The sequence below is a fragment of the Coenobita brevimanus genome, chromosome 113 (assembly GCF_032717465.1).
Source record: "Coenobita brevimanus isolate Jiangsu-jjx chromosome 113, ASM3271746v2, whole genome shotgun sequence".
NCBI classification, from domain to species: Eukaryota; Metazoa; Arthropoda; class Malacostraca; order Decapoda; family Coenobitidae; genus Coenobita; species Coenobita brevimanus.
The window spans coordinates 184,006-207,500 of NC_137066.1; the positions used below are offsets into that span (position 1 = coordinate 184,006).

The 23,495-nt window shown below is 42.6% G+C and overlaps 1 protein-coding gene across 1 annotated transcript; it reads right to left on the reverse strand.

Annotated features, from left to right (window-relative positions):
• Positions 1–776: 776 nt before the first annotated feature.
• Positions 777–19,923, reverse strand: LOC145418328 (uncharacterized). The gene is made up of 7 exons (XM_080286767.1): positions 19,815–19,923; positions 12,328–12,387; positions 5,860–5,982; positions 4,772–4,985; positions 3,447–3,587; positions 2,468–2,604; positions 777–982 (listed from the first exon to the last, which is right to left on the reverse strand). Exons 1-7 carry the CDS (start codon positions 19,921–19,923, stop codon positions 777–779), a joined length of 990 nt encoding a protein of 329 aa, XP_080142893.1.
• Positions 19,924–23,495: the final 3,572 nt, after the last annotated feature.

The window sequence follows — 23,495 nt, forward strand, 5'->3', positions numbered from 1 at the left end:
GATACTGAGAGTTCTCAAGCCCATGTGTCAAAAAGTATAGGGTCTTGGGGTTAAGTTATTCAGATATTTAAGTGTAATTTTAATAATACATTGGCTGGGATGAAGCTAGGAGTTTAAAACCAGCGTGGTCAATGGATGCCCAAGCCTAAATATGGGGTATGAGAAAGAGAACCCATCAGGGGAGCCTTGGGGTACTGCTGGCCTATTTCAGAAGCAGTCAGTGTCACCCCAGTCACCGCCCCCCCCAGATATGCCACCATATTCTCGTCACGTAAGGAGGCTCCCTAGCATCTCTTCCTTACTGACTTATTTTTCAACCTACCCATTAATATCCTCTTTCTTGTTTCTTATATCTTTTTAATGTTGACATAGATGGCATGAATAACACAAGAATATAGTAACAAAGCAGAATCAGAAATAAACCAGTAAGGAAGAGATGTTGGTAAGCTTCCTGAAAGTACTACAATACTACTCTCAATTTCTAACCCACAAGAACATAATATTGGAGCAGAATCATATATAAACCAGTAAGGAAGAGTTGTTAGTAAGTTTCCAAACTGTACTACAATATTACTCTCAATTTCTACAACACAAGAGCATAATACTGGAGCAGAATCAGATATAAACCAGTAAGGAAGTGATGTTAGTAAGTTCCCTAACTGTACCAGAATACTGCTCTCTCTTTCAACTGGTCACACTTACAGGCTTGTGTATGTTGCAAGGAGATGCTGGGATGGTTCAGAGGCACGAGTGGACGTATCAACATAGCCCCAATATCAGGCTGCGTAACTCAACACAGGGTCATCGCCGACTTTGTTGTTGATGTACAGCGGGCTCTTGACGGCTCGGACAATCACCAGCCCCAGTCGCGCCACCAAGCAGAACACGGCCGTCCCCAGCAGCACCACAATGAAGTAACCGGACTCCATTGTGGCTCTGTGGTACTGCTTGATGTATATGCCAGCCATTGCCAGCACCACCACTGATGAGATAAATTATATACTGGAGATGGACATTACTCCATTTAGTACCATGAACATTTCATCATTATCATCATCATTTGGTTCATTAACATTAGTATCATCACAAACATGTCCCCTCCATGTTGCCCTGTCCCCTGTCATTTTGCTGCCCAATCCCCAGCTAACACCTCCCTCTATCATAACTACTCCTCTCAGTCTAGCAGAGCTGTGAACTACCATCATAACACTAAACTCTTTGGACCCTAACTTGGTCTAAAATTGCCATCTCTCTATCTTAATCACCGTCATACAGAATAGATTTACACTAGAATATGGTGCTAGTCATACAGAAATACTTTAGAATAGGTGTAATGCCATAGTACTGTATTTTTCTGTCACTGAGCCGTGCTGCAAAAGGACAAAAATCTGGGTCATATTAAGACATAAGAACTAATGTCTGTTCATTGTGAAACTCTGGCTACAACATGCCTTCAAACTGGGGCCAAGGCACACAATGAGCAGAAACAATAACTCATGTGTGTACATCCAAATATCATTTAGACAATGAGTGTGACTTGTGTAAGGTGTGATGGCACTCAATTCAAGTCTCTCTCCAAATACCAGTACAGTACACTGTACTGAGACTAACCTTTTCTGAATATACAGTACATTCTGTTACTAACTGTAAACATACCATACCAATATTATTATATATAAATGTCAGTTATTACATATAAATGTCAATAAAGACAATTAAATCATCTCGTAGCAGATCTAATGGTAACAAGCAAAGATTACTCAGGAGCCATATTTTGCAGGATAAAGCAGAGTAACATCATATATATCATTACAGTGACAGACAGGCAATAACACTAACTGCACAGGGTGTGATAATACAGCACACAAAGGGACTGAGAACTGTGTTCTCTATTATGGAAAATTTTCATAGCTAGGGATTCACATCAAATAAAGGCATCTTTTCATATGTTGAAGCAGTTGTTCAATGCTCTGCCTGACTACAAGTGAAATGGCTTCCACTGACAAGATTATTCATGTAGTTTTGAGAAGTCTCAAGATTAAAGAAAAACAAATAATATATATAAAAAAAAAAATTGTTTAGTGTGAAACCTTCACTATGACTTCCCTCTTAGTCAAGGACAGGGGGCATCAAGTGAGCAGAAACTACAGTTGACAAATGTATATACAAATATTGTTAGAGGGTTGAAGGGGGATGCCTTCATGTGGTGGCACTGATAAAAGTGGGTGGCTCCACTACCCACATATACAAATATCCATCAGTTCCCTCACTATCACCCAAAAGGAGGATTGTGAACTGCAGGTGGGCAACTTTTGTCTGCAGTCCACCAGGTTCATATCCGCATGAGACTGGGTTTGTTGCAACTGCTACTACTATAACCTCTACTGCTACTACTACTATGACTACCATTTACTTTAACTACTATTACTACTACTGATACAGTGACAGATACGAGAATGAAACTGACCTGCATATGGTGTGATGGTGTAGCGCACAAAGCGGTCTAGAACTGTATTTTCCAGGATGAAGTACAGCAGCATAATGCCAGACAAGGAGCCCAGCACGATGTAAACGATAACCTGCATCAACAAGCCCGCCTCATATCTGTGGTTCAACATGGATAGATTAGGTGTGATATTAAGCTTCAGGATATGCATGCATTCATCATTCATTCATTATCTGATCCTGTGTTGCTCCTTGAAAACTGGAGGAGCCTGGGGCTAGGCAAGTTGGTCCTGACATTTAAGATGACAGTGACCAGCCTCACTCATCCCTGAGTGGCATTACATGAACAATAAACCCCAACCATCCCTTGGATATAAACCTTCACCGGCTCAATCCGATTGGAGCGCCTTAATTACTCACTAAACCACCAGGCGCCAATATTTGGTTGTATGGTTACCACCCAGCATAGTAAATGGTTTCCTGGTGTACAGGAAACCATTTGGCTTGTCACTCAGTGTACAGTCACCCACAGGCAGAAGGAATAGGAAAGAATGAAGGAAAGAAAGACAGAAGAGGGAGCATAAAGTCACCCATAGGCAGAAGGATGAGGAAAAAATGAAGAAAAACAGAAGAGGATGAAAGGAAAGAAGGACGGAGGAGAGGAAAGGGCAGAAACCTGAGAGCAGCACTACATCGAGTGAGTGGATGGTGAGCTCCCCCACCTATCACACTTTATGCCACAGAAAAAACTGTTTTATTACCAACATTCTCAGGCTTCTATGACTCATCCAGCAGAATAAAATCATCAGACTGTTCTGGGATGCTGTCCTAATAATGAAAGGTTAATAGTGACAATATACTCAGGCTCCTATGACTCACTCTCACTTCAATATAATCATCTGTTAAGTGCAAGAATAAAACAGAACTGTCCTGACCATGAGACTGTTAATAATAAAATAACTGATGGAAACAACTTTTAGCAAGAACTCAACCGTAAATACCTGAGAGCGATGCCAAGGTTAAGAAGTGCAGCGACGGTCGTCCAAGATGTGTACGTAGCAAGGCCGTTATGCCACAGTATACGGAACATCCACAAGTCCACCTTAGCATGGCGGCACATCCACGGGCCATGCCGGTAAACACTGACAAAACAATTAAAGGATTAGATTCATGTCAGTAAAAGAAGTATATTTGTGCTTTTTCCTTGCTGATCTATTTTGCTTATTACAGCTAAATGTTGTCTTGTACAGTACAATATGTACAGCAGATCTTCCAGCAATCTCTTAGCCAAGGAACTCTGCCACAAATTTGGAAAATGTCTGATGTTATACCTATTTTCAAATTTTCAGGAAGGGTTCTAGATATGACCCTCTTACACACAGACCTATTTCTCTTACCCGGGTGTGTGTCAAAACCAGGGAGCATCACACACATGTCCCCTCCATGTTGCCCTGTCCCCTGTCATTTTGCTGCCCAATCCTCAGCTAACACCTCCCTCTATCATAACTACTCCCCTCAGTCTAGCAGAGCTGTGAACTACCACCATAACACTAAACTCTTTGCATTTATGAGTACAGTGAATCCAACAACCTTCTGACCAAGGATCTGTTTGGCTTCAGACCCTGACGATCAGCAGAGGATCAACTCATCATTGCATATAATGAAGTTGCCACCTGGCTAGTTAATGGCTGCAATGTGGACATAATCTACTTTGGCTTTTCTGAGGCATTTGACGTTGTATGCCACAATATCCTGATTGTAAACCTCCAAAATCTGGGTATCAGGGGACGTTTATTACACTGGATTAGGAATTTCTTACTAGATCGCGAAATGACAGTTGTCAATCACCATAACAACCCCAGGAGGGTACTAAGTGGTGTCACCTAGCAGTGCTCGGCCTATATGATCTATAAAGGTCTAGCTCAGAGAATTCACTTCTCCATATAAAAAATTCTAAAGAGAAAAATAAATCTGTTGCCAGCCTCAGTAGAGATGCTCCTTAAGAGGATGCAATACACAGTATTATCTGATGATGATTTAATATGGTTTGTTGTTTGTGTGCATGGAGTGGAGACCAAGGATGAGATGCAGGGATGAAGTGGAGAGATATATGAGAGATGAAGGTGTGCATGGAGTGGAGACTAAGGATGAGATGGAGGGACGAAGTGGAGAGGTTGATGAGACAGGTGTGAGAGTGGAGGGAGGGCAGCCAAATAAGGGAGGACTGAGTGACGTGGAGGTGATTTGTCTGTGGCCATCCCTTACAGGACTGAGGTGTCTGGCAATAGATGAACAGACAGATAGTTTTTTATAACCTGATACTGACCTGCCATGTAGGATTCCAAGCGCAATCCAGTTAGTGAGGCAGATGAACCAAAGGACGGCAGATGAATAGATATGAAGGCGATTGTCCCACAGAAACAGCCAGGCAATGTTGGCCAGCAGGTTGATTGTGTAGATGACCAGGAAAGCGGACGTCAGGACCGGTGGAGTTGTGTACACGGGACCAACGGCGTTCCTTCGACACAGCAGAATCAATGCTGGAAATACACACTTTTATTGCCTTTCCCTGTATCTGGCCAGGAAGCTTCTAGCACCGCTTTTGTTATTATTTTCCATGCTATAGTTTATTATTCTTTTGTATGCTATTAAATCTTTTTTATGTCAATACAACAGTACACAGTGGTCCAGCCCATCGTATAATGATCCTCTTCCACTATGTCTGGTGATGTTTGGTGTATCATGGATCCGACTCTGTCAGGATTATCAGTGTCTACTGTTCACCAGTTATTCACTTTCTATCTCCACTACTGAATCCTTGCAACACATAAGAAACTACAATATCATTGTCATCATCATCATCATGACTGTGATTATCATTATCATCATCACTGTCATTGTCATTATTATCACCATCCTCACTGTCACTTCTAGTGGAGCACAAGTTGTCTGTCTGGACAAGAAGACCTTTCAACAGCACACGAGCAACCACTCCTACAAATCCCTCCCGTGGATCACCCTCTATATACCACAAATAATATGTAAGAGTATTTATGTACCAGATACAGAAATAACTAGATAAGAAAAAGGTGCTTGGAAATCTTCAAAACCAATGAAAATAAGGGCCAACAATTGAATACAGGTCCATATTATTAAAATGTACAGTAAATCAAAATACTGTACATCAAAACTAAGAACACTGTGTCTTTCAATAACTATGGTGTAGGCAGGGACAATAGCATTCTTTGGGGTAAGCGTGTTGTATAAGGTAAGTGTGTTGTGTGAGGGGCTGCATGTTAGTGATGGAAGAATGTATCATAGGTCCTGTATAAAGTAAAGGTGTTGTATGAGGTGTATATATGTATTGTGGTGCAAAGAGCTGCATTACAGATATCAAAATGAACTGATACGTACCATAGAGATGTGCAAGAAGGAGCCACAAATAGATGACAGACCAAATCATAAAGGTGAACCCTGCTGGAGTGACGTCAATCTCGTACATGGCTGACAGGTTGCCCACAGTTGTGTTGAAGATGCCTGGAAGTAATATGTGAATCAGACACTGGGTGGTATTCTAGTATGGTTAGGAAGCTTACTAACGCCACCTCCTTATTGATTTATTTCTGATTCTGCTCCATGACTATATATGTGTTGGAGATAAACAGTGGTATCCTAGTATGGTCAGAAAGCTTACTAACACCTCTTCCTTACCAGTTTAGTTCTGATTCTTCTCCATTCCTATAGTCTTGTGTGTTATAGGGCGGTATTCTACTATGGTTAGGAAGCTTACTACTGCTACTTCCTTACTGATTTATTTCTGATTCTGCTCTGTTACTGTATTCTTGTGTTAGAGACTGAGGGCAGTATTCTGGTATGGTTAGGAAGCTTACTAACATCTCTTCCTTATCAATTTATTTCTGATTCTGCTCCGATGCTATATTCTTGTGAGTTATTCATGCAATCTATAAACTGATATTGAAATGACATAAGAAACAAACCAGAGGATATTAATAAGTAGTTTGGAAAATAAATCATGAAGGGAAAGGTATTAGGGAGCCTCCTTACCCAGTGACAATACAAGCCATTATCTTATGTCACACTTAGCTCAGATTTATCCATCCATCCATACATTGCCAGATGCCATGTATCTCAAACAGGGTGACCAAGGGCTCAGAGTTAATTGTTTTACAGGGAGGGGCACTAATCCTCCACCAACCCCACTTGACACGTAGGGATGCCAACAGCATCTGGTGTTCCCAGGCGGTCACCCATCCAAGTACTAACCAGACCCAACGTTGCTTATCAAGGCAGCAAAAAAGACAACCAAATTTAAAATTAATTATGAAAGAACTGGGTTAACAAGGCTGGAGGTCAATGGCAGTGGGAAAGACAGACAAAAGAACACAGGTCCAGAACTGAGCTCTTATATTATTTATGAAAAAAAAAAAAAAAGGCTGACAAAATTCTTTCCTTATTAGAAAAAATAAAATAAATAATACTCTATTAATTTTCATATACTGTACCTAGACACATCGCATTTAAAAGACTGGACAACACAGGCAGTGAGAAAGAATAAGGAAGACAGTTCCAGAGTTGACCAGTTGCATAGATGAAGGACAGAGAGTAGTGCATCACAGAGCTGGACAGGAAAAGCTTGAGTGTGTAGCTAGATGGGTGCTGCATGCCCACCTTAGAGGAAAACATATGCAAGAAGACTGTTCAGGGAAGCAGTGAGCAATGAAGCAGCAATGCTAGAGGCAAAGGCATGCAACAGTGGAAGGTTATAGAGTTAGTAGGAGGAGGGAAGTTGATGTAATGAGAAACCTTTGACTCCATCCTGTTGAGAAAAGCTGTACAGTATGTGGTGAGATTCCCCATCCATATGAACTATAATTCAAAAGTGAGCTAGTGGAATAATTTTAGCCTTATACTGAGAGAGACAGAGAGCGAGAGGGGGGGGACCAAATTCTATATAAACTTTATTTACTTAAGTACTGTATATGTAATATTCGTTTAATAAAGTATATGTATGATTAATTTACTGAAATACAGTATATGTATAGTTAATTTACTGAAGTATGTACTGGCTGGGAGAAGAAGAGATGAGAGGAGGGAGGAAGAGATCAGTAGGGCGGAAGTAGTGGAAGCGATGAAGAATATTAAGTTGGGAAAGGCCCCAGGAATTGATGGTGTGTGTGGTGAAATGCTTAGGTATGGGGGTGAGATTGTTGTGGAGTGGATATGGAAGTTGTGTAGATTGGCTTGGAAAGAGGGAAGGGTTCCAGAGGACTGGAAATCAGGTATAATTGTTCCTTTATACAAAGGAAAAGGAGAGAGAGAAGTATGTGGTAACCATAAGGGTATTTGCCTACTTAGTGTGACTGGTAAAATATATGGTAGAATACTCATTGATAGGGTTAGACATATGACAGAGAAGCTAGTTGGAGAAGAACAAGGGGGATTTAGGAAGGGAAAAGGGTGTGTAGATCAGATATTTGTTCTAAGATGTTTAGTGGAGAAGTATCTAGAGAAGGGAAGGAAAGTGTATGCTGCCTTCATGGACTTGGAGAAAGCTTATGACAGAATAGATAGGCAAGGTATGTGGAAGGTATTAAGAATATATGGAGTGGAGAGGAAATTCTTGAGTGCTGTGAAGAGTATGTACGAGGGAGCTAGGATTACGGTGCGAGTGGATGGTGAGCTGAGTGAGTTCTTTGATCTCAATGTGGGACTGAAATAGGGTTGTGTGATGTCTCCATGGCTGTTTAATAAATACATGGATGGGGTTGTAAAGGAGGTGCAGGGTAGGGCAGTGGATGTGGGGGTGGCTCTAGTGAATGAGGGTGAGATTTGGAAGCTTCCGGTGTTGCTGTTTGCTGATGATACAGTACTTTTGAGTGAAGATGAATGGGAGTTGCAAGGTTTGGTGAATGAATTTGGGACAGTGTGTAGGAGGAGGAATCTGAAAGTTAATGTAAACAAAAGTAAAGTTATGGTGTTTGAGAGGAATGAAGTCACAGAGTGTGCAGTGAGGTTGGATGGTGAGGATATGGAGAATGTGAGTGCATTCAAATACTTGGGTAGTGTTATGAGTAAGGATGGAACTTTGGGGGATGAAGTGCGTGAAAGGGTACAGCAGGGAAGGAAGGTCGTTGGTACACTGAAAGCAGTGATGAGAAATAGGGAGGTGAGTATGGAAGTTAAGAAGTCACTGCATGATAGTACTGTGATCCCTACCCTGACGTATAGAAGCGAGGCATGGACCTTGCAAGAAGGGAACAAGTCAAGAGTGAGAGCAGTGGAAATGAGTTACTTGAAAGGAGCATGTGGAGTGACGTGGAGGGACAGGTTGACGAATGAAGAAGTGAAGGAACGATGTGGGGTGGATGTGGATGTGGTTGAGAAGATTAGGAGATACACTAAGGTGGTTTGGACATGTGAAGAGAATGGAGAATGAAAGACTGACTAAGAGGGTGTATGTAGGTGAGGTGGAGGGAGGGAGAGGGAGAGGTAGACCGAGGATGAGGTGGAGGGATAGAGTTGAGAGGTATATGAGGGAGAGGGGGTGAGTTGGGGGGAGGGTAGTCAAATGGTGGGTGACAGAGCGACTTGGAGGTGTTTTGTCTGCAGCCACCCTTTGCGGGATTGGGGCGTCGGGCTATAGATAGATAGATAGATAGATGTACTGTATATGTATAATTAATTTTTACATGTATAATTAATTTACTGAAATATAAGTATAATTAATTTACTCACATATATGTATAATTTATTTACATGAATATACAGTATGCGTGACAGAAATAAACGGAGAGAATTTGTGAATGAATAAATGATGACGCAGCCCTGAGGGGATATTCTCCCGCATTTGGTCTGATTAGCTAGTCAGGTCAGGTGCGAGTAAGGGGATGGGTCTATTATGATGTGGCAGAGGTAAACCAGCTCTGCTGTCGGGCCCTGCTGCGGATGTCACTGATTACACTGCGCATTTGACCCATGTGTGGTGTGGTGCGGTGAGGATCTGTCCGTTCTCCCCTTTGGGGCTAAGATGCGAATGAATGTGTTTGAATGGATGAGTAAATGGGGAGTGTGTCGTCCTGTCTTGGCTACCTCCCTTTCCATGGGGGAAGCAGCCTAGGTATATAGATATAGATAGATCAATTATTTACTCAGATACTGTACATGTATAATTTACAAATAAATACATACCAATATTTTTTTTTCATTTCACTGCCATTCACCACAGTAACGCACCAGGCAATGTGCTGTGTTTCCTTTACCCAACATCACTGAGCTCTATAGTATGGAGGGGCTATCACTGCAGCGAGTGTGTGACTTTGGCCACCACATTGAAAGACCCGCACTCGTCTCTCCTCCCCCCCCTCCGCACTGTTCTTAGCTTGCTGTTTCTGTTTTGCTGCTGCATACATGAGCTGAGTAGTAGGCCATGGCACTATATTTTAGCTGCGCAGTGGACCATGGCACTATATTTTCCGAATTCATCGGATGATTTAAAAAATCGCAGGCATCAGGTGTGATGCATGAACATCATCCGTGCCACCCTGGGCCCCCAGCGGCAGGCACACAAACTATGCGGTGCTACCCGTGAGAAAGCCTCTCCATATTGTAGGGCTCAGTGCCCAACATGCAGTTCAGCCACAACATGCCCAAAACCAACATAACACCATTCTCGTCTTTGATACAGATAAATTTAACCCTACAACCCAATGGAAAAATAAATTAATGAATAAATAAATAGATAAAAAGCTGAAAAAGAAAAAAATGCATCTCCCTGACCTATTATTATGTCATGCAATTTAATCAATAACATTATACACATTTTTTATCAATGTACATCTGGCAGACTATCAATGGCAGAGGCCCATATTCTTGCTGGTTAAGGAAGCTCCCTAACACCTTTCCCTAGGTGATTTACAGTGGACTTCTGATAATTCGGCATCCGATGGTTCGGAATTTTCAGCCCAGGGTCATTTTTAGCTTTTTGGGGTAAAAAATTGAGAAGAATCAGGGAAAAAAACAAACAATTATTAATGGTACTAGTGTATCAGCCCAACACTACCAGCACTAATATGACCAAACAGTTTACATCTGCACTACACTACAAAGGTAAGTATGGAAAACTATCATTTTTTAAAACTGTAATATATTATTATTTTTCTGGGTGCGTTTTGAATATTTTCAGGTACTTGTCTGATAGTCCGGAAAATCTGATAATCCGGAAGGTCCGTGGGCTATTGCATTCTGGATTAGAGGACTTTTACTGTACTTTGGTTATTAAACACCTTTTCCTAAGCGATTTATTTCGCTTATTAAACACCTTTTCCCAAGCAATTTATTTTGTTTATTACACCTTACTCTCCTCTTCTGTGTTATATAAATCCTTCTAATATCGTCATACTCTGCATAAATAATGTAAAAAAAAGTTATTAATCAGCCATATATCCAAAAATAACTTGCTAAGGAAAAAATGTTGGGGAGCTTCCCTCCCCAAAGTGTGGTATTCTCATTAGTTAAGGAAGCTCCTTAACGCCTTTTCCTTAGCTATTTATTTTTGGATATAGCTGGTTAATGTCCTTTTGTACATTACGTGTGGCCATATTGGCAGGATTTATGCATCACACAAGAGACCAGTACCAGGTAAGGCGTAATAAACAAAATTAATCACTTAGGAAAAGGTGCCAAGGAGATTCTTTAAATGACGAGAATAAAGGCCTACATGGCACTGGAGGCTTAGCAGCAAATCTTCCATTGTGATTTATTTTGCATATTACAACATAATGTTCTCTTGTTTGCAGTTTATATCTCTCTAATATCAGTTCTGTATAGTAACATACAGGAGGCCATTAATGTGTGGTAAATAAAATAAATAACTTAGGAGGAGGAGTTACATAAGTTCCGAAGACTTAAGCGAACGAGAATACACCAGTGTGACAAACAAAACATCTGTATAGTTAGCCATGGCATCCCTTTGTGGTGTATGATTTGTTGTCTGATCAAGCAGACCCATCAACTTCAAGCAAGCATCCACCCCTGAAAGGTCATCCTGTGCAGTGAATCACCTAAGTGGATGACGGCTCTGGGATTAGTGTGGTTTGGTTCCTGGGTGAATGCTGCATTTGTGTCTCTCCACCCAGTTAACACAAGGCACCATAGTGGGCACCATCACCCAACCATCTGGCTGTATGGTTACTACACAGCATAGTAAATGGTTTCCTGAGTTACAGGAAACCATTTGGCTTGTCACTCAGTGTAAAGCCACCTGAAGTGGTGAGAAGGGCAATAAATAGTGACTGGAAGTATGGAAGAAATAGGAAAAGAGAGGAGGACAGACACAGGAAAAGAATGACAGACATGAAGGAAGAAGTAGGCAGCACTACATCAAGTGAGTGGATGATGGTCTCCCCCACCTACCACCTGTATGCTTTGTGATTTGTACTAATTATTTACCATGTAACACCCGACGTGCAGTTTTTTTTAAGAGAATCCACAGCACCTTAAACATGCAAAAAATAAAATAAATAAATAAAAAAAGTTAAAATGCAGACCATATCATCTCTAGACACTGGAAGATTTCATTACATCTCTTCTTTAGCAATTTATTTTGCACTCTAATGAAAATTCTCTTCTTTATGATTCCTCTTAAATTTGTATATTTATTTATAACTTTCAAATACAGACACAGTTTGCACTAACATCAAAGAACAAGTAGACGCTTAGGTAAATTAAATCGCTGAGGAAGAGACAACACGAAATCTCCAGAAGCCGATGAAAATGCGCCGTCGTTCATGCAAATAATTCGGTTACTGTGTTGTGTTCCATTCCACCCGTTTATGATGCATTTCTGAATTAATTTCAATTTACCTTCAGGTGGCACTCCCAGACCATACACTGTGGCATGACTCGGCGATATAGTAAACAGACCTGAAAATATATGGGAATATTTTTATATATACAACACGATCCTTCTGTCTGAAGTCAGCCTGCAGATATCTGATGTCAGTATTGAGAAACGGTTTGACGCCAAAATTCAAATGAGAGAAAAAGGCACTTAAAAGCCTAACGAATGTACTGCACTTTTCATGGTTATGTTGCTTTTAAACAACATCATCCATCCATTCTAACTTCACGAGTAATACTGATGTTGTAGAATGTTTGGTAAACTCTGACTGAGTTTTTCTCGAAAAAACACTAGTGTGTACCGCTGAGGGACTACTATAAAACAAATGAATAACTAAAAGTAGTGAAGCAGAGACAGAGAGAGAGAGAGAGGGGGGAGGTAGGAAGTGGAGTGGTGTTGGTGGGTGTTGTGGCCATCACTCACCAACCTCATACAACCCACTGATAAGGCAATGCAGTGTCATCATGTCAGGCTGTGGCAAATGCTGCCATGCTGTACTTCTGCAGTATATTGTACTTCTGTGATGCAGCTTCTCACTCCAGTATGTAATATATCTTATGAAGTCATTTACATTTTACAGGACATACTACAGCTAATATTTGCCAAAGGGAGTGTGGTTACGTTCACGAATTTATAACCACTCACTGTATAAAACTGTATTTGTTGAAGGAAGTGTGTGGCAAGACCCACCGCCTTCTCTTCTTGCATAAGTACTCTCTGTACCTTAACCCGCCGCGACCCATTAACATATGGGTATGTTACCACGTTTTGTCACATTTAGTCCCGATAACGTACCCATACGTTTTGCAGTTGCAAGGTCCATCATTTGCACATTTTTCAAATTTCATGCGTAATTTTTGGTATGTATACGTGGGACACCTTCCTCTACCCGCTGCCAGGCGGGAACACTGCCTTACCCCACATGACCTCCACCCCCCTGCATGCCATTGTCTTGGCAACTCACCTGTTAGCAGTGACCTGGTCAGTAAAGACATGTCGTGCCACAGTATGAAATTCAAGGTGAGAGTGATTCCCAATTGATGATGATGTGGAGGACTAAGATTATGTTGTGCCAGAGGAAGAAACAAGCCTAAGTGATGAGGAGGTAACGTCACCAAGGAAGGGGCGGTATGTTGATGTGTTCAGTGAGTGCAACAACGCTTATATTGCCTATATTATTGTGTGAAAACCAATATACAGTAACCCCTCCAATATCCGGATCAATAGAGCCATCGGTAGGTTCGGATATTGGTTTCGTCCGGATATTGGGCCCCAGCTTATGGACTTGTACTTACGGACCCTAACACAGAGAAACACCTATACAACTCCCTCCGGACATGCATAGCACCTATTTAACACCCAAATCACACCAATAAGGCACATAAATGACTGAAATAAATGCAATAGAAACATAAAATGTGGGTTTAGAAGTATGTTCATACATTAATAAAGATTCTGGTACTTATGGACTCTAACCGAACCTAACCTAACCGAACCTAACCGAACTCTGAAAAACACATTCCTACTGCACATGCATGAGGTAAGTTTAGTATGGAAAGAAGTACAGTATGACACTTTCTGGTAAGTATAGTATGGGAAAAAATACAATATGAAACATTCTGGTAAATATAGTATGGAAATAGTACAACATGAAACATTCTGGCTACTTACAGCAAGTCCCTGGCCACCTCGATGAATAACCGCCTCCTCTCGGACTCTGACAGTAAGAACGATTTCCTGAAGCACTTGCACTACACTCTTCCTGAAGTCTTGCACTGAACTTAGTCACTAACACACAGAAGTCATGGCGAACAGCGCAGGTCTTGTCACGGTGAGAGACAGGCGGGAAGTGGGGAGGATGCAGCGGCGCTCTATCGGACGTCGGAGGAATGACGAACCAAAACAATGCTCTCACGTGGCGCGCGCGGCAAGTTCAAATTACGGACGGCAAAAAATCGATTTTTTTTCCAATTTTTTTGGATTTTCGGACCATTTTGGGAATGTTTGATCCCAGGACGATAAGGTTCGGTTAGTGGGGATGTTCGGTTATTGGGCGTCCGGATATTAGAGTGATTACTGTATTCTTGTACTACATATAAATTCGTACCAAATGAACAAATATCTACCTACTCTGAGTGGTTTGCAATAGTTACCACTGCCACAGAAAATGCGACAGCCACAGAGTGGCCCCAGAAAACATGGTACCAGGTGTTTAAATGGTCACCTGTACAGCCCATTTCTAAGCTCAGGTGAGCACTTTTTCTGTGATCTGCCATTGTTTCTCACAAAATGCGTAGGTTTGAGCCAAAAAATAAATAAATAAATAAAAAATTCAAAATCTGCCAGGACTGCAGAGGGTCAGTGGTGAAAAATCTGCCAGGATGCGGCGGGTTAACAACACTAAATATTCAATCCACTTTGGGGGATGAAGTACGTGAAAGGGTACAGCAGGGAAGAAAGGTTGTTGGTACACTGAAAGCAGTGATGAGAAATAGGGAGGTGAGTATGGAAGTTAAGAAGTCACTGCATGATGGTATTGTGATCCCTACCCTGACGTATGGAAGCGAGGCGTGGACCTTGCAAGAGGGGAACAAGTCAAGAGTGAGAGCAGTGGAAATGAGTTACTTGAGAGGAGCATGTGCAGTGACGTGGAGGGACAGGTTGACGAATGAAGAAGTGAAGGAACATTGTGGGGTAGATGTGGATGTGGTTGAAAAGATTAGGAGAAATGCACTGAGGTGGTTTGGACATGTGGAGAGAATGGAGAATGAAAGACTGACTAAGAGGGTGTATGTAGGTGAGGTGGAGGGAGGGAGAGGGAGGGGTAGACCGAGGATGAGGTGGAGGGATGGAGTTGAGAGGTATATGAGGGAGGGGGGGTGAGTTGGGGGGAGGGGAGTCAAATGGTGGGTGACAGAGTGACTTGGAGGCGTTTTGTCTGCGGCCACCCTTTGCGGGATTAGGGCGTCGGGCTATAGATAGATAGATAGATATAGACCAATCCCTGTTTGAATTTTGGCACAAAACCTTCTGTATTGTTGAACGTCTTATACTGTATAGGGGAAAATCCATATGTATGAGCCACATTGTTTGTTTGTTTGTTTGTCCTTCAATCACACCCAAACAATGGACCAGAGACCCCCAGACCCATATATATATATTCAGAATCAGTGACCCAAGGATGGTTTCAGGCAGGTCAAAATTCAGATCTAGGTCATTCGAGGTCACCGGTAGTGTTTGCCTTTTTGGCCCAGACAACGCCAGGTACCCGGTACCCCTGCAGCCCAATTTTTGGCATGGAGACTCACATAACCTACAGTTCAGACAAAGGCTATGTGAGGCTGACCTCCAAGGTCATTTGAGGTTACCGGTAATACACGCTCGAACGACTGGACCCAGCAGCCCAATTTTTAGCATGGAGACTCACATGACCTCCAGTTCACACATAGGCTATGTGATGTTGGCCTCCGAGGCCATTTGAGGTCACCATAATAGTAAACAAGTGTGCACAAATACTGTGTGTTAGTCTGCAAAAGCTGAAATAGAAAGTTCCTGCACCACTTAGAGTCCATCTTCATACTTGGTCTTTCTGGAGTACAAAGAAAGACTGAACTAAAACAAATAGGATTAGAGTGTTCACCTTTTTGGCCTGGCAACGCCGGGTACCCCTGCAAGTGATTTATATAAAGGATCCAGTACAATATCTATAAATCACAAATAAACTCTTAACCATTTCTGTCGTGATGATGGCTATTTATTTATTTACATATTTTTTAAAGGACAGGGAGAATATAATTCTGCCAGGTGTCTGTTCTTCATGGAAATATATATACTGCAACAAGTGCTCGTCACAACTAATATTTCTCTTTTTTCCTTTTCTTTCTTTCTTTAATAATTTATTTATTTATTTTTGAGGCAGACCAGAACCATGAGTGAAGAACACTTAACATATCCATGATTCTTTGGCTAAAACTCATAAACATGATCAGCCATAACCATTATTATTACTATTATTATCATTATTATTATTAATTATTTATTTATTTATTTATTTATTTCTGAGGAGGAGGACAAGGGGAAAATTTTAATAACTAGAATCACATTTTTTCCCTATATGCTGTAAGAAAGAACCAAACGATGAAAACCTGCAAAAAAGTCGCCCTTTCAAAAAAATCAAATCAAATCAAAGAAATGAAATGAAATCGACAATACATGTAAAAATACGCTGACATTGCAACACTGAAGGTCATAGGCAGAGGGAAAGACAGAATGAGGAGATAGAGAGATAGACAGATAGATAGACAGACACAGCAATAGATAAATAAATGTCTTCAGTACCCTACAGTGAATAAAATTTGTGACAAAATTATGCATGTGAAGACTGGTAAAAACTGATTAGGATATATTATGAAGGAAATTTGATAATCAGTGTATATAGTAAAAAATAAGCACATACACAGAGACACACACACACACACACACACACACACCTTCCTTCCCTCTTCATTCATTACAACTCTCTCTCTCTCTCTCTCTCTCTCTCTCTCTCTCTCTCTCTCATACATTTCCTTCCCCTTCCATCTTACCATCCTCTCTCTCTCTCTCTCTCTTATACATTTCCTTCCCCTTCCATCTTTCCATCCTCTCTCTCTCTCTCTCTTATACATTTCCTTCCCCTTACATCTTTCCATCCTCTCTCTCTCTCTCTCTTATACATTTTCTTCCCCTTCCATCTTTCCATCCTCTCTCTCTCTCTCTCTCTCTCTCTCTCTCTTATACATTTCCTTCCCCTTCTATCTTTCCATCCTCTCTTTCTCTCTCTCTCTCTCTCCCTCTCACACTCACACACACACTTTCTTTCTCCCTGCCTTCCTTCCTTCCTTCCTCACTCCTTCCCTTCATTCCTCCCTCCCTCCCTCCCTCCCTTCCTTCCTCCTTCCTTCCTCCTTTCCTCCCCTCTCAAACACAAATTGTCCTAAAATTACAACACATAATTAACCACCTGGGCAGGTAAGGTCAAGACTTAGGGCTCCTTCTGGGAATGACTAAGAGACGCAGAGTTCCGTAGCCACAACACTTCTGAGACTTTCTGTTGTATTTAAGAACATTTGTTTATGCCTTAAGTGCACTCGTAACTCTATCAATCATTCCCTGTGGCACCCCACAGGATGCATAGGGGCTCGATGAACTCTCCACCAATATTTGTCTCTTGCCATCTCCTTCGGGTCCCACCAACACTCCTCTCCTACGTCTCTTTTCATTGTCCTCATGACATTGTACTCATAACTAACAAAATGTAATTTAGCTTGGCTCATACAGGTAATAACTGCACCTTTAGCCTGACTCATACAGCTAATAAGTGTATGCACTCTTAGCTTGACTCTTAGCTAACTAGAGGGGCACTCAGTGGAGCACATCTCTCCAACAAGGGCAAGGTAATTTCCAAAGCACTCTTCATAATGGGTTAGGTTTTCTCATCACTGATTAGGGTTTAGCAAAAAGTGTTTTCTGGATCCAGAATCTGTAATACGATCCGGATCGGTGCCAAAAGTTAATCAATTGTTCCCTGGGACATGGGCTATCCACCCACCAAGTTTGGTGTGGTGTGGTGGGGGATGAGATGCTGGTGTGGTGTGATGTGTAGTGTGACATGGTTTCTTGTATCGTTGGTGTTGTGGTGTTGTGTCTCGTTGTGTGGTGTTCTGTGGTGTGGTGTGGTGGAGGATGAGATGCTGGTGTGGTGTGGTGTTGAGTCATGTGGTGTGGTGCAGTGTAGTGTTGTTTGGTGTGGTGTAAGTGTGGTGTAAAGTCACATAATGTGGTGTGGTATGGTATGGTGTGGTGTGTGATGGGTGGTGTGGTGTCGTGTCATGTTCTGTGGTGTGATTTGGTGTGGTGTGTTTGGATGCATTAGTGTTGTGAAAGCTGTGTGGTGTGATTTATGTACTGTGGTATGATGTGGTGTGATATGGTATGGTGTGGTGTGGTGTGGTGTGGTGTGGTGTGGTGTGATGTGGTGTGGTGTGGTGTGGTGTGGTGTGATGTGATGTGATGTGATGCAATGTGGTGTGGTGTGGTGCAGTGTGGTGTGGTGTGGTGTGGTGCAGTGTGGTGTGGTGTGGTGTGGTGTGGTGTGGTGTAGCACCATGTTTTGTGGTGTGATTTTGATGTGGGGTCACGTGGTGTGGTGTGGTGTGGTGTGGTGTGGTATGGTGTGTGATGTGGTGTGGTGTGATGCAGGATACAGGTGTGATGTGTTTGGATGCATTAGTGTTATGAAAGTTGATGTGTGGTGTGATTTATGTACTGTGGTGTGGTGAAGTGTGGTGATATATAGGTGTGGTGTGGTGTGTGGCAGGATGGAATGTTGGTGTGGTGTGGGATGGTGTGGTGGGATGCTTGTGTGATATGGTGTGGTTGAATGTGGTGGACTGCAAGTGTGGTTGTGGCGACAGTGTTGTGGTGGGGTGTAATGTGGTGCAGTGTGATGTAGTGTGGTGTGGGTTGGTTTCGTGTGGCGTGGTGTGGTGTCATGTTGTGTGGTGTGGTGCTGTGTACTGTGGTGGGATTTTGATGTGGTTAGTGTTGTGTAGTGTGGTATGGTGTTGTGTGGTGTTGTGTGGTGTGGTTTGGTGTGGTGGGATATTGGTGTGTAATGACGTGTGATAATTTGTGGTGTGGTGTGGTGTGGTGTGGTGTGGTGTAATATGGTATGGTGTGGTGTGGGGTAGTGTGGTGTGGTGTAATATGGTGTGGTGTGGTGTGGTTTGTCTTAGTGTGGCGTATGGTGTGGTGTGATGCGGTGTGGTGTGATATGGTGTGTTGTAATGTGGTGCGTGGTGATATGGTATGGTGTGGCGTAGTGTGGTGGTGTGGTGGTATGCAAGTGTGGTATGTTATCTTGCAGCTGTGAGATTAATGCTTCATAATTTGTACAGGGGCTTGTGTTGTAGATTTGGGAGAGAAGACGATACAGAACCCCCCCCCCTCTCTCTCTCTCTCTCTCTCTCTCTCTCTCTCTCTCTCTCTCTCCCAAAGAAGATATATTGTAAAGAGGAACTGTAAAAACAAAGCAGGCAGTTATACAGAAAGGATCACAGTCATCATCACAAATCCTACAACACCAATGCATTACAATATACCACACCACACCACACCCCACCACACCCCACCACACCCCATCACATCCCACCACATCCCATCACACCCCACCACACCCCGTCACATCCCACCACACCCCACCCCACCCCACCACACCACAAATCCTACAACACCAATGCATTCCAATATACCAAACCACACCACACCACATCACACCACACCTGCACTTCATCCCCCACCACACCACACCCCAAATCCTACAACACCAATGCATTCCAAGATACCAAACCACACCACATCACACCACACCAGCACTTGATCCTCCACCACACCCCACCACAGCACCCACCTCCTGCATACTGAGGGAAGGCTGAGAGTTGGTTTAGAGCCACGGTTCCCACAAACACCAGGAAGTTCACCACCACCAGCGCTGCCCGACTGCCATTGTGCTCGCCCATACTGTGAAAAAAAGAAAAAGAAAAATGTGCATGTTATCATATTGTACAGATAGATTGACTGGAGATAGATATGATAGATGGGTTGAGAGAGAGAGAGAGAGAGAGAGAGACATCTCCTAGTGGTCACTCCAGTCAGAAATATTCCTGAGTAAAAACTGTTGCCAACACACACACACACACACACACACACACACACACACACACACACACACACACACACACACACACACGAGTAAACTATCTCAAATCTCTCTCTCTCTCTCTCTCTCTCTCTCTCTCTCTCAGGCCAGGAGGGGACTGGCTTCCCATCTTCTTTAACGCCTGAATAATGAAGTCCCTCCTCCAACCTACTTCACAGAAAACGAGGAAGTGAGGGAGGGACAGGAAGAGGTGTTCAGGAGGGAGCGAGGGAGGGGAGAGAAGTGGAGGGAAGGAGGGCGGGAGAGAAGAGAGAGAACAGGGAGAGAAGTCGAGGGGAGGTGGGGAAGGGGAGATGAGGGAAGAGAAGTGGAAAGGAAGAGAGAGAGAGAGAGAGAGAGAGAGAGAGAGAGAGAGAGAGAGAGAGAGAAACATGAGAGGGAGGGAGGATGAGGAGGATAAACAGAGGGAGTGATTACATTATCTTCTCCAAGTGGGAAGAGTGACGCCCAGAAATGTACCCCTGCCCACGCTAGCAAAGTACGAATTATGGATTATATATAGGGTATTAGGGAGAGTGACAGCCAGATATTTACCCGTCCTCATGCTGGCAAAGTACGAATTAACGGAATATCTTGTGTATGAGGGATAATAAAGTGTTGCAGGCAAGTTAAATCGCTTAGGAAGAGGTATTAGGGAACTTCCGGACAGCAAGGTGTAGTCAGCAAATTAAACTGCTTAAGAAGAGGTGTTAGGGAGTTTCCAGACGGCAAGGTTTGCAAAGTAAATCGCTTAGGAAGAGATGTTACGGAGCTTCCGGACAATAAAGTGTAGCAGGCAAAAAAAAATCGCATAGGAAAAGGTGTTAAGGAGCTTGCAGACAGCAAAATGTAGTACGGTAAGCAAAATAAATCGCTTAGGAAGAGGTGTTAGGGAGCTTCCGGGCAATAAAGCGTAGCAGGCAAAATAAATCGCTTAGAAAGAGGTGTTAAGGAGCTTTCCGACAGCATGATGTAGTACGATAAGCAAAATAAATCGCTTAGGAAAAGGTGTTAGCGAGCTTCCAGAGAGCAAGGTGTAGTATGCAAAATAAATCGCTTAGGAAGAGGTGTTAGGGAGGTTCACGAGACTCAGGGCATCGCATCATTGACCTGCTTCCTGATCCCACTGTCACTCCCAGGCCCACACCAGCAGACTGTACCCTCCCGAAAGATTGGTTGTCTGGTGAAGTGTTATAGACAGACAGACAGACACAGATAGATAGATAGATAGATAGATAGATAGACAATTTTAACAAGCTATAGGTAGATAGATAAATATATACAATTTTTTCCTTAGTATGACATCATTGGGTACACAGGTAACTACGTCTCTCTCTCTCTCTCTCTCTCTCTCTCTCTCTCTCTCTCTCTCTCTCTCCTATTTATATCTATCTATCTCAGAGCACACACACACACACACACACACACACACACACACACACACACACACACACACACACAGAGGCACGCAAGCACACACCTGGATAAATACGCATCAGTTTCGCCTTCCGAAGTGTGTGTGTGTGTGTGTGTGTGTGTGTGTGTGTGTGTGTGTGTGTGTGTGTGTGTGTGTGTGTGTGTGTGTGTGTGTGTGTGTGTGTGTCCTTTGACCCGGAAGTGTAGCTCCAGAGAGAGAGAGAGGGAGGGAGGGAGGGAGAGAGAGAGAGAGAGAGAGAGAGAGAGAGAGAGAGAGAGAGAGAGAGAGAGAGAGAGAGAGAGAGAGTCAATGTTAAGGTGAAGGGCGTAAAGCATCTTCTTTAACACTTCATCGTGACTAGCATCATATTATTAAAACTAGAATATGATGCTAGTCACGAAGAAGTGCTGTGGAAAGGATGTAGAGCCGTAGTATTGTCTTATTAACACTAGAATATGATGCTAGTCACGAAGAAGTGCTATGGAAAGGATGTACAGCCGTAGTATTGTCTTATTAACACTAGAATATGATGCTAGTCATGAAGAAGTGCAATGGAAAGGATGTAGAGCCGTAGTATTGTCTTATTAACACTAGAATATGATGCTAGTCACGAAGAAGTGCTATGGAAAGGATGTAGAGCCGTAGTATTGTCTTATTAACACTAGAATATGATGCTAGTCACGAAGAAGTGCTATGGAAAGGATGTAGAGCCGTAGTATTGTCTTATTAACACTAGAATATGATGCTAGTCACGAAGAAGTGCTATGGAAAGGCTGTAGAGCCGTAGTATTGTCTTATTAACACTAGAATATGATGCTAGTCACGAAGAAGTGCTATGGAAAGGATGTAGAGCCGTAGTATTGTCTTTTTCTGCCACTGAGCTACGTGAAATAAGCTGCAAAAGGACGAAAATCTGGGCCAAGTTAAGGTGAAAGAAGTATAGCACTTTTTAAGACACTTCTTCGTGACTAGCATCATATTCTAAAGAGTATAGCACTTCTCATAACGCTTCTTCGTTGACTGGCATCATGTTCTAGAATGTAGCACCTCTTATAGCACTTCTTCGTGACTAGCATCATATTCTAATAACAGTACAGCACCCTTTACACCACTTCTTTGTGACTAGCATCCTATTGTAGAGTATAGCACCTTTAATAACACTTCTTCGTGACTAGCATCATATTCTAAAAACAGTACAGCACCCTTTACACCACTTCTTCGTGACTAGCATCATATTGCAGAGTATAGCACCTTTAATAACACTTCTTCGTGACTAGCATATATTCTACTAACAGTACAGCACCCTTTACACCACTTCTTCGTGACTAGCATCATATTGTAGAGTACAGCACCTTTAATAACACTTCTTCGTGACTAGTATCATATTCTAAAAACAGCACAGCACCCTTTACACCACTTCTTCGTGACTAGCATCATATTCTAGTGTAGTGAAGACAGGGAAGCAATTTTTAGGCCAAGTCAAGGTAAACAGAGTATAGTAGATAGAGATGGGCAATGTACACACAGCTGTTCATGTGTACGGGTCCTCACACTAATATTTACACACTGACGTACACACACCTACACGTACACACAAACACTCCGGAGGAAGGAAGGGACGAGGGAGGGAATGAGTGACAGAAAAAAAGGAAGGAAGGGAGGAAGGAAGAAAGGTAGGAAGGAAGGTAGGAAGGAAGGAAGGAAGGAAGGAAAGATGGAAGGAAGGAAGGAAGGAAGGAAGGATGGATGGAAGGAAGGAAGGAAGGATGGATGGAAGGAAGGAAGGAAGGAAGGAAGGAAGGAAGGATGGATGGATGGATGGAAGGAAGGAAGGAAGGATGGATGGATGGATGGAAGGAAGGAAGGAAGGATGGAAGGAAGAAAGGATGGATGGATGGATGGATGGATGGAAGGAAGGAAGGAAGGAAGGAAGAAAGGATGGATGGATGGAAGGAAGGAAGGAAGGATGGATGGAT